Source organism: Physcomitrium patens, chromosome 1, assembly GCF_059467195.1.
Source record: "Physcomitrium patens ecotype Gransden chromosome 1, ASM5946719v1, whole genome shotgun sequence".
NCBI classification, from domain to species: Eukaryota; Viridiplantae; Streptophyta; class Bryopsida; order Funariales; family Funariaceae; genus Physcomitrium; species Physcomitrium patens.
In genome coordinates this window covers 23736819-23749256 of record NC_143410.1, presented here as the reverse complement: position 1 = coordinate 23749256, position 12438 = coordinate 23736819, and the positions used below count along the sequence as shown (strand labels likewise).

At 32.5% G+C, this 12438-nt stretch overlaps 1 protein-coding gene across 11 annotated transcripts; it reads left to right on the top strand.

Annotated features, from left to right (window-relative positions):
- The first annotated feature begins 4702 nt into the window (after positions 1 to 4702).
- LOC112286250 (argininosuccinate synthase, chloroplastic) lies at positions 4703 to 8928 on the top strand. 11 transcript variants are annotated; one of them, XM_090254043.1, is made up of 11 exons: positions 4703 to 4760; positions 5109 to 5153; positions 5710 to 5835; positions 6073 to 6166; positions 6303 to 6432; positions 6646 to 6694; positions 6879 to 7061; positions 7211 to 7285; positions 7426 to 7611; positions 7754 to 7842; positions 8146 to 8928. In XM_090254043.1, the coding sequence occupies exons 3-11, from the start codon at positions 5746 to 5748 to the stop codon at positions 8699 to 8701; spliced, it is 1452 nt and encodes a 483-aa protein (XP_090110169.1). In that variant the 5' UTR covers positions 4703 to 4760; positions 5109 to 5153; positions 5710 to 5745; the 3' UTR covers positions 8702 to 8928. The 11 variants fall into 11 exon arrangements, with proteins under 11 accessions (XP_090110169.1, XP_090110177.1, XP_090110184.1 ...); XM_090254051.1 differs by having other exon boundaries at positions 5467 to 5835; XM_090254058.1 differs by having other exon boundaries at positions 5406 to 5835.
- Positions 8929 to 12438: the final 3510 nt, after the last annotated feature.

The window sequence follows — 12438 nt, the reverse complement described above, 5'->3', positions numbered from 1 at the left end:
CATGCGTCAGCAGTCAATCTAAATTTGGTATGGTGTGTTTAATTTGTTAACGTGAAAATCTAAAAATTAACCTAATCTGACGGGTTGTATTTGTTTATTTTCTCAATTGAAAGTGTCTTATGTGTTTGTCATTTATGCATATAAATGTTCCCGAATATTAAAAAAAAAGGTTGGAATAATTAATTTAATTCTCAATTATTTCATACTTTTGATGCATACCAATTTTCACATGTGTAAAATTATTCATTTTATGATCTTGTGGTTATGCATTCTTGATTCATTTCCTATAGCAATGCTGAATATAAAAATAAGACTGAATAGTATAACGGATGAGCTATAATATACAATAAATCACAATCTTCACTATAAATCGAAGATTTGTGTTTTTAAAACTAGGGTAAAATTAAATTGTGTATTACATCCAATTTAATTTTTGACTTTCAAAGAATGCAAATTACTGTTTAAGTTTCTAAAAAATTTTAATCCAATATTTTCAAAGAGGCTTTTTGGTCATACTGATCACAGTAATATAGAAATTTAAGTATTGATTTATGAAATCTGAAGCAACTACAATGATAACGGATTGGAATTTCAATTCTTCTTTGGTATGTCTGTAACATTTAGTAATGACTTCTACAGTTTCTTCTTAAAAGTAGTAATTAAATAATAAAAATAAATTCGCCGTGATTTTATTTAATCTCAAAATCAACGCATATTGATTTATTACAGTAGAGTTTCTGTACAAGTTTGTTGTAAAAGATAGACACAAATACACATTCACATACATGGGTGCTGATGTCCCTACTACATGCCCAGCTGACTTTGTCCTTTTACTTTTGTGTGGCTTAGTTGGCCATGGCATTGGATAACCTTTCTCATTATGCACATTAAATATATATATATATATATATATATATATTACATTATTAAATAATTTATTTTAAATATTAAACTTACAATAAATTTTATAAATTATTATCAAAATTCAAATCAAAACTAACTAAAATATACCTCACAACTCAATTTTGTTATCTTTTCTAATATAATTGTATATGTATAAAAGAAATTGCATATGATTTTAAAAGATTCAAAAATAACAACATAAAAGATATCATGAAGATTTTTTTATTATTCTTATTTATTTAAATTATTAATTTATTTAAACTAAAAATTCTTTTAATAATAATATTCTAATCAGCATGTATTAATAAACTAGTAATTTTTCAATATATTTTTTGTATTATACATTTCATCTATCTTATAATTTTCATTTAATATATATTTAAAATATAATTTTTGAATAAAAGAAAATATTTAACCTATTTATTCTTTGTATGCATGTAAATATATGAATATATATCTTTATTTATATATATGTATATATATATATATATATATATATGCTAATATTATTTTTTTTCTTGAATTATATTTTTTATTTATTTCTTTTGAGGTGATTTAAATTATATATATATATATATATATATATATATATATATTTAACTGATTCAAATTTTTACTAAAGCAATCCACCTATCTAAACCAACATTACATCCTCAACCCCTGTTTTCATTCTCCATGTTCTCAACTTTTCCAATCTTGTTCCCATCCATATCCTCCGTCCCAACCCCTTTTGCATTTTCAGCACCAGTTCTCCATTCACTCTATTCCCCTATTTTTCTCATTTCCTATTTATTGTTTCTATTTCCAACCTCCATCGTCGTCTCAAATTGTCAAATCTAAATGATGCTTTACTCCATGGTTTATTCAGTTCATCATCTTTATTCTATCAATATAAGCAAACACACTCAAAAAAATTCCATGTTGTAGTCCTCTGCTTCTTTTTGTGCTACATATTAAAATCCTATACTAAATCATGTATAGCCTAGAAAAATCCTCTGTAACAAAATCTAATTACACAAAATTGACTACAAACTTGATGAAATCTTTAATTTTTATAAATAAATCAAACAATTTAAGATCTGATGAAAAATATAAATGACTATAGATAGGAATTATTCCATATTATTGCCTCTTATTCTACACATATAATGAATGTTGGTAGTCCAAATCAGATCAATATATACCTTTAAATATGAAGCATTTTAAATCCAAACATTAACAAAATGATTTCAAAACAACATTAATATATCTGCTCTTTCTCTAAACTATGTACACAAGTAGGTGTCGATCTTGATAGAACCAAAATCTTCTGATGCAATGAATGTACAAACGTTACCCAAGACCTTCCAATTAATGACATTCATAAGAACTATTACAAATCTATTTGCAGAGTGTAGCAAGCCCAAGGGTGGAAGCCACCAACAAAGGAGTAGAATGCAATTGCTACTTACAAGCAAGAAATAGTTGGAACTAGACTACCCAATACTCAATTTCAATATTGCTAAAGCATTAACTATGTGATGTGTAGTTACAAGACTCCTAGAAAGAAACTAGATGTGTATGGATGCAAGTATTGTTGAAGTGAGAGTAAGATGCAGTGGTAGTAATGTAGTGAAGTTGTGAGGGGAAATTGATTGGGGGAGAGATGTAGAGGATGTTGGTTCCATGCAGGCAAACAAAAAAGTAAGTGTGTGAAGATGTGATTAAATGTTGTGTGAAAGAGGACAAGGGGCCAACATAGCTGAAGAGGATGTGATTTTACTGTGAGACAAAGAAGAGATGAGATGAAAAGATAGGGTGGAGTGGCTACATGGTTTACCAAATGGATAATGTCATTGTGAGTGTGAGTGTAGGGAAGAGAAGAGAAAGAGAAGGAAAGAGAAGAAGAAGAGAGAAGGAAGGGTACAAACATCAATAGAGAGGCTCAAAGACCCACATGAATGTTGTTTTGAACAACATCGAATGGAGGAAGATAGTGGGGCAGGGATATGGAGTGGCAATGCAACAAGGAAGTTTGTTTTTTTGGAGACATGTAATAAAATTGGAACAATAAAGAAAAGATTAGTATGGACCTTGAAGCAAGAGCAAATTTTTTAGTGTGTTTATTTATATTGATAGAATAAGGATGATGTGTTGAATAAACCATGGAGCAAAGCAACATTCAAATTCAACAATTTGAGATGGTAGAGGGGATTAAAAATAGAGATGGCAAGTTGGGGACATGAAGAATAGAAGAACATAGAGAATGGGAAATTGGCACTGGAAATATGGAAGGGGTCAGGACAAGGGATATGGATGGAAATGAGGTTGGAGAAGTTGAAAATGGGGAGATTGGGGATAGGAGACCGGGTGTGTAACGATGGTTTAGATAGCTGAATTGCTTTAGTAAAAATTTAGGTTGCTTTATCATTTTCTTATATATATATATATATATATATATATATATATATGTATATGTATATATCATTATTTAATTTTATTATCTTTAATGTTATAAAAATATCTTATAATACAACAAAACTAGTTTGTAACTTAGATCTTTTTTCAATTCCTAATGTTTAATATAAATTTAATTTTATATTTTTCATTGGTACTTCTATTGCAACTATTTTCTAGGCTATTTTAATTAGAGCTTATATTCCAAAAAAATAAAATGAAAAACAGTCATGATAAGATCAAATAAAAATTTACAAGATTAAATGACTATTAAATTGGTTAATTATCTAACATGTCATCTTAATTTTATGTAATTCTATTTATTCTTAGAAGTAAATTTTACTATGTGTAAGGTATATCTTGCTTTAAAATACCTCTCTTACATACTCTTATATAAAATTGATTTAATAATTTAATTATTTGTGGTAAAAAAGTACAATAGAATTTAGTTGAATTACTTTAGATATATAATTATTGTATATAAATATGTAAATAACTCAAAAATAAGGTTTCTTGTGCATTAGCATGGTATTAAGATTATTTTTAAATTTTAAACTGTTTTTTGTGGTAAATCTTAAACGCATTAATTTAAATTAATTATTTTAATTGATATAACACATGTAATATAGTTTTAAAATTTATCTAAATAATCATGTTTAAGTTTTTTTTCCTTTTCTTTGGATCATTATATTGCATGTTGATGCAATGAATAATTTTCAAAAACATTTAAAGCAATTTTTTTTATTTTTTATTTTTTATTTTTGCAATATATATTTTATAATAAATTTGATAGATAATTCTAATACTACCTATAAGAATCATGAGTTGCAAGAATTTTTAAAAAAAAAAAAAAGTATCATGTAAATCGAGTGCTTTTGTATATGAAAAAAAGAAAAGAAAAAAGAAATTGTTTGAAGCAATAGCAATGGCTGCAAATTGGGATTGAGAGGCAGCCCCTGATCAAAATTCAGCACCCATGTATGTCAATGTGGATCAGTGCGGGCCCAATGAGGATTGGGTTCTGAGTTCCCAACCTGCCTGCCCGCCCCCTCGTTCCCCAACGTTCCTTCTTTCACTTCCCAGAAATCAGATCAGCGGTTGAGATTGTATCTGAGCGGCTTTTGCGATCCGACGGCCCACAATGGCGAGAGGTTTCTGCAACACGTAGTGACGAGGGCGCCCGCGCCCGTGCCCGGCCGTGCCAGCGCAGCGCCGACTCTTTGGTTGTGCCCTAGCCCTTCGATCGAATCCCCCGCCTGTGAAAGACGATTCTTTTGCAGGGTTCTGCGATTGGGTCCAAATTCCCTGCTGCATCGGGGTTTATCGCTCCCTCTACGTGATCTGCTCAATCCCCTCTTCCACCCCCCACAGCTCGGCTTGATTGCTTGCTTGCGCTCCTGCTGGGGTGCAGCTTCACTCAGGTACGGTGCGATTTGCTTACTTCTCGCCTAACTTGTAGTTTGTCTGCGAGCTTCAGGGTTTGTAGGTCTGTGTTGTACTTTTTTCTGGCTTCGAGGATTCCAGTGAGCCAAGTAAGTAGAAAAAGAAGTTGCTGCCTTCCTTGATTTTCAGCTCTGCGGTATTTTTTGACGATTCTCGTGTGTTTATTGTGAGTTGTCGTTACAATGCGTGGTTATGTGGAGCTGGGTACAAAGAAGATGATGAAGCACACTTAATAGTAGTGTTAGCTTTGTGTTTGCTTATATGGTGGAATATTTTTTATGATTCTCCGTCTGTTGCACCTCACTTTTCACTTCTCGGCATTGTAGCTATTTGGAGATGTTTGCTTCTAAATGAGGCAGAAGTGTCTTTCTGTAAGTTTTCAGCATCGTGCTGCAATTTATCAAAACGTGTTTTTATTTTTATTTTTCCCCTCTTTAACCTCGTATTTGGGGTTGCGTGTAATATCTGCATCCTGGTATGGTGAGGTTTGCAGAAGTAAGTGTGTTCGTCTTGTGCATCAAGGATTATGTTACTACTTGTCTCCTTCCAATGAATCTATTAGCTTAGCTGCGGGTCGTTGTTACATTTCATTAATCTCATGATTCAATTAGCGGGGATTTCAGACGAAACGTTTAAACCCCCCGTCGACATGTTCAATGGGTTTGCTGAAGCAATTTGTGACAGGCGGTGTCCAGCGAAAACTGCCTTCATTCAAACTAGGTTTTGTGAGGGATTCATACGCACAACGTAGTGTTGTTCGTCTTTTTCTCAGGGAAGTACACCGTAGACCTCAACATATGTCTAGTCCAGAGCCGCGCCGTACTCTTAGTATTGTCCGGTTACACTTCTATTCTTTTACCTTAGATTAGAAACGAGTGACCACCCTTAAGTGCCATTGTCCTTACCAGCTATGTTTGTGCAAATCAGAAGAACACTCTTTGAAGAATTGTATATCTTCAACATATGGCGGCAACAATGGCGTGCAACATGGTGTGCTCTAAAGCTGTGGCGATGCAACCGGCCCTTGCTCTTCCTGAATCGCGGGTTACTAGCGTAAGTAAACTTAAAGCAGGATTTCCTCATTCATTGTTTGGACCTTACTCAAATCTCGTGGTTCTTGCCACTATCTGTATATTCTTGATGTTCGGGACTTAATGCTTTGGGCATAACAAGACGATTCATCGCAATGAACATAATCAGGCGAAGAAACCACGTAGTAATTGATTAGACATTGTGAAACCACGTAGTCTCCAGCCCGTCAGCAAGTTAATCATTAAATTCATCTTGCAGGCGTCATGGGGAGCTTCCACCAGCCGCATGTGGGGAGAATCGCTTTCAAAGACTTGCACTGTTAGTGCTCAACGCAAAGTTTCTCAAGCTAAAGGTGCAGAAGTTTAGCAAGTCATTTGACATTGTGTAGTAGTGCCTTGATATTCAGTTCGGGACTTTCTTTCGACTGTTTTTGGGACTTCAAATCACCGAAAATATTTGCTCATTAAAGTGCTATTCTTGTATTGCAGGAATTAGAGCAACTATTGCCGCCGGCGAGGTGAAAGACGAAAAGAAGGGAGGAATTCGTGGGACTTTGAACAAAGTTGTGCTGGCTTACAGCGGCGGTTTAGACACATCAGTAATCGTGCCATGGCTGAGGTGAGGATATTCGTGCGAAGTAGATAGCTTTGTACTTGCGTTTCTCATTTAATATTCTAGTATTATGTTGAAGAACGCATAAAAAAGGGGGGGTTTCGAGACCAGCTTATGTTGGCTAAAAGCACTCTGCCTTTACAGCAAGAGAAATTCTTAGCGGATGGGTTGTGAATAATCTACTTGTTTATTCTTACCTTTGCTTTTACGTTACCGCAGGGAAAATTATGGCTGTGAGGTTGTGTGCTTTACGGCTGACGTGGGTCAGGTATTATGCTCCTTTAGTTTGGTCGATGAGCATCCTTAAAGAACAAAGTTGTAGTTGTGAGCAGTTAGAAACTCCACTTAGTAGCAGTTTGATGAGAACGAGATTAGGTGTGACAGATAATAGTATCTCGGTTTTTATTTATTTATTTATTTATTTTCTGTTTTTTTAACACTGGAAAGCGCAGGGTATTGGGGAAACCTTAGGTCTAGAAGCCAAAGCGAAAGCAAGCGGAGCTAGCCAACTTTTCATTGTGGACTTGAGAGAGGAGTTTGTGAAAGACTATATCTTTCCTTGTCTGAGAGCAGGCGCCGTTTATGAGCGCAAGTACTTGCTTGGCACGTCCATGGCTCGACCTATCATTGCAAAGGTCAAGCCCCGCACATTTTCTGAAGCTTTGGATTTGGATTTGTTTCTGTTGCTGAGTAGTTTTCACCCTGTTTTTGAGTTTTCCATATTTCGTTTTGCGACGGAACTTGACTGGTTGCATATTTGTGGTTTTTGCGCATCACTCTAAAGGCTATGGTAGATGTTGCAAAGCACGTTGGTGCAGATGCAGTGTCACATGGGTGCACTGGAAAGGGTAATGATCAGGTCAGTACCCTTATTCACCTTCGTCCTATTTTAACAATTAATCCCCTACCCTCCGTACTGCCTTCATCAAAAGTAGCTCTTCCCTTCTCTCTCTCTCTCTCTCTCTCTGACATTCTAGTTTTGTGTGCCATTTTGAGCAGGTGAGGTTTGAGTTGACCTTCTTTGCTCTCGATCCAAAGCTGGCGGTTGTTGCTCCGTGGAGGGAGTGGGACATCAAAGGACGGGAGGATGCCATTGAGTATGCCAAGAAGCACAACATCCCAGTGTCAGCTACAAAGAAATCTATTTACAGCCGTGATCGCAACCTGTGGCATATTAGCCATGAGGTCGTACACTGGAATAGCTCGCTCTCTGTTTCTTCTTAACGATGCTTATATCTATTGGATTGCTTCAAACTAAGTTGATTAAGAAGGGAAATTTTACATTCCGTTTGGGTGACAGGATTAATTATCGTGTTGCTTGTTTCAGGGCGATATCCTAGAAGATCCCGCCAATGAACCGGTGGAGGACATGTACGTGATGACTGTAGACCCCAAGGATGCTCCAGACACTCCCGAGTAAGTGCCAAAATCTGCATAGAATTCCGAGCATGCATTGAATTGTTATCAACTGCTGAAGCAAATTCCTCTTCTGGCACGTACTGTTGGTTTCGGTGTGAGAAAATTTGCTTGTGGTTTTCGTTTTCTTGAGATTGTTTATTATCAAATATCACGTCCTTTACCTATGCGCTAGATATTACTTCTATTTCCTTGTCAAATCCATTGAACAATCCCAGCATGTGTTACTGAAGCTTTCTGAATGTTTTCATCTCTGAAGATAAATTTCAGGTTGGTTCTGATTGCGTTGTCAATATTCAACAGGTATGTCACCATCCAGATAGAAAAGGGCTTGCCAGTTGGATATAATGGCAACAAGCTCTCACCTGCTACTCTACTAGAGGAATTGAATGAACTTGGAGGCAAGCACGGTATTGGCCGTATCGATATGGTTGAGAATCGTCTTGTGGGGATGAAATCAAGGGGTGTTTATGAAACTCCTGGAGGCACCATCTTGGCAGTTGCTTGCCGTGAACTTGAGGCTCTCACTCTCGATAGGGAGAGTATGCAGACAAAGGACATGCTTGCATTGAAGTATGCTGAACTGGTCTACGCAGGCCGATGGTTTGATCCTCTCCGCGAATCTATGGATGCGTTTATGGAGAAGATGACGGAGACAACCACGGGAGAAGTCACCCTTAAGCTTTTCAAAGGTTCTGTAAATGTGGCCAGCAGATCGAGTCCCAACAGCCTTTACAGGGAAGACATCTCATCGTTTGAGGAGGGAAGTGGGATTTACAACCAAGCTGACGCAGCCGGTTTTATTCGCTTGTATGGGCTGCCAACGCGAGTACGCGCCATGCAAAACAACGGTCTTTAAATTAACAGCAAACCATGGTGGTCGTATTTTATTTTGTTTGAGACAGTTGGCTTTCATTATTCCAATGTTGTAGCTATGAGGCTTGACTTACGTAAACAGAAGGTCGGATGCGATGTTGAAGAGGGATAGGTTATCGTTTTACATGTTGTCACTCGTGTAACACCTCTAGAGATCCCCTCTGGTGCTACAATTATTAACCGCGCAGTAATAAATGGTAATGCTCTAGAGTTCGGTTTGCTATGGTCCTTTCAGCTACTGTATTGTCCCGCGATTATAGATTCTAAACATCTGCTGTGCATGGGCTATTTCTGAGGCTTTAGTTTCTGGTTCTCATCGCTGTCGGTTTTGCTGTGTCGTCTACTCCTGTGGAGAGTTTGGGGAAGAATCAGTAATTCGACCTTTATTACTTGTACATTAAAAAGCCATATATGCTCCAAATATTCATTCACCTTATTATCTGGGTAATCTCCTCAACTGTACCCATTATCCCCGTGACGATTGAGAATATTTGTATCTTTCGTGCATTGGAGTCCTACTTCTAAACCACGATCTGACAGGCAAGGGTGAGAATATTTGCATCTGACAGGCAAGTTGCAAGAATAGAAATTTTGGTGCCCTTTTTGGGTTAGGTCTGAAGTTCAAAGGTTTTCTTCAGGATTTGTGCTGGAGAAATGTGGTGCATAGGAAAAATTGCATTTATTACCTTAATAGTTACGATGGGCAGTATATCAATCTGTATAGCCTCGGTATTCGGGTAGCATTTAGGTTTCTGCATTCTCTTTCTCCCTCAAGCACCAAGACGATTTGTGAGAGACCCAATAAGACATACTGCAAGACCTGAGACTGAACCTTCGGGCTTGCTCCTTAAAGCAGGCGACGAGGCAACCAGTGTGTGAATCACACCAGCTAAGGCATCTAAGATACAACGCATCTGAATGAAAACGAAGTGAGTGTGCATAAAAGTTTACAACTAAGTAATGAAAATTGACTATTAGAAATATTTATCAAACTTGGAATACAAAGCTAAGGAGAAAAAAGTGAGATTTTTATAGCAATATTTATCAATTTGTAAGGTGGACAACTTCCAATTTTTTTGAGTTGGTACCTAGTATAAAGAAACAATATTTTGCAAAATATAAAGCTAATCCAACAACTCAATTATGAACTAATGCCTATTGTAATATATTGAATTAAGTTAAGAATATGCTTAGGGTTTCTTTAGTAAATTTCGACATTTTAAGGATTTTGAGTAAAACTTTTGATATGATTTATAGTTTGGAATTTAATAGGAATAATATTAAGGATTAGATAGAATTACAATTAAGAATTTGATAAAATTAGGATTAAGAATTTGATAGGATTTAGGATTTAGGATTTGATAGAATTTATATTTTAAGATTGCAAGGGTGTATGTTTGTATAAATAGACTATATATTCTAAGGTTGATAGGGATATAGATTTTAGAATTGATATAGTATATATATTTTAGGATTGATAGGATCTAAGCTATAGGATTGGTGAAATTTAGGATTTCTAGGAAAATCAGGATTGTTTAAGAATGGTGTATTTGAACACTTAACAACTTTAAATTATAAGACATTATAGAGTATAAAAAATATTCCTCAACAAATTAATGTCTAACATATTTTCAAATTAAATTTCATATAATAGAACATTTTCATATATACATACATATAAATATATATATATATATAAGACATTCCTATAACAATCTCAATATTTACTTGAATTTTGTCTAAATTAGAAAAATTGAGTATCAATATATTATATACCTTATGTTAATAGATGTTCTAATATCAAGCATGTTTGACACTTAAAAAGTTCAAATACAACTTAAACTTCTCAAATATTTTTGGTTCTATCAATATATTTAGTTTTTTTTACTTTTATGACATATATTGTTAAAAAAAATGTAACTATTAATAATGACATATTATATATAATAATATTTAAAATCCATGTGCTCTGTTTTGTAATAATACACTTACATTGTTATTAAATTTATAATACTTTTTATATCATAATACAATTATGTATCAAGCCAAATTAATTAGTAAATATTTTTAACCATTATATATATTTTTTTTCTTTGATAATAGCTACTTACTATGTTCTAGTTGTTGAAAGTTTTCTAAGGAGAAAATGAGATTTTAGTATTCTTATTTGTTATTACCAATTTTTACACATGGTACTTGCTTAAATGTATTAGCTAATGATAATTGAATCAATAGTCTAAATCTATTAGATTTTCTTATTTGATTAAGATGTTAATTAGATTATTCAATAAAAAATTTGTCTTAGCTTAAAAAACAAAAAAAATAAAAATATCCAAAAATAAGGTCTTTGACCATATTATTTGACCATATAATATGGTCATAATTTTATAATAGTAGTTAAAATATATTGTATTATTTTTATTTCAAGTCTTATGTTTTATGTATTATTTTCTTAATGGTACTATATATAATAGTATTTGAGATTTTGCCTTATAAGCCACTATGTCATATTAAGAAATATTACAAACATTTTTATTATATATAAACATTCCAATAATAATTACATAATATGTTATATATAATTTTATTTTTCAAAATTGTTTAACAAAATACATATTTACTATTCATCTTTTAACAATCATGTAGTAGATATACTTATGATTTAATTTTAATTTGTGCAAAAAAATATTCTTTAAGTTAGAATTAAACTATCAATAGCATATTGACTTTTTACATTTTATTTAAACCTTAGCATTTTAATCACCTAAAATAAGAAATAATCTAATTAAGATACTAAAACATTTAGATTAGAAACATTTAATAAGAAATATATTTTAAATTAATTTAAAAAAATATATTTATTTAAAATAAAATAATAATAATGATCATAATTATAAGATAAAAAATATCTAAATTATTAAAATTAATTATAGAATAAACTATTAGAAATATTGCAAAAGAAAATAGAATGATCTAGTACTAACTTATAGATGAATCAAAAAGAGCTTAAATAATTATAAACAACAATTTGGTGTTATTAATATCTAATATTTAGATTTGAAGTAATGATTTGCTCAAAAAATTGTTATATTTCTTTATTACAATTTGTTACATTGTTGTCTATATTTTTATTTTTATTTTTTTTAACATGACTACACTAGCATACATAAGTAAGAATTTTTGGAATAGATAAATGAAGAAAATTAAATTAGTTTACAAAGTTGATAAGAAATAAAAATACATAATACTAAAATTTTAGTCTTTTTAATTTGATAAATTTTATAATATTTCTTAATTTATACTTATATTAATAATTAAATACTAAAATATTATATAAATAAATTCATGTCTTGTCATTAAATTATTACCATAATCTTATATCAATTATAAAATCTAATTTAGACATATAAAAATATAATTTCTAACATCTAACATCAATTGATAGATAAATATAAATTTTTACTACAATCTATATATATATATATATATATATTATTTTGTAATTTGATGGATATTTAAAGACTAAAGATAATATCTAAATAAGTCTTAATATTAAAATATTTTGCATGTTTTCAAAAACATTTATTAAAAAATGCTACAAATAAAATTATTATGTGAATTGATAGTAGGTTGATATTGTAAAAAATTATAATAATTTTTAGAGTTATAAAGTAAAGCAAGGAGTTATTATAAAACTAAGAGTTGTGAATGCAAGGAATC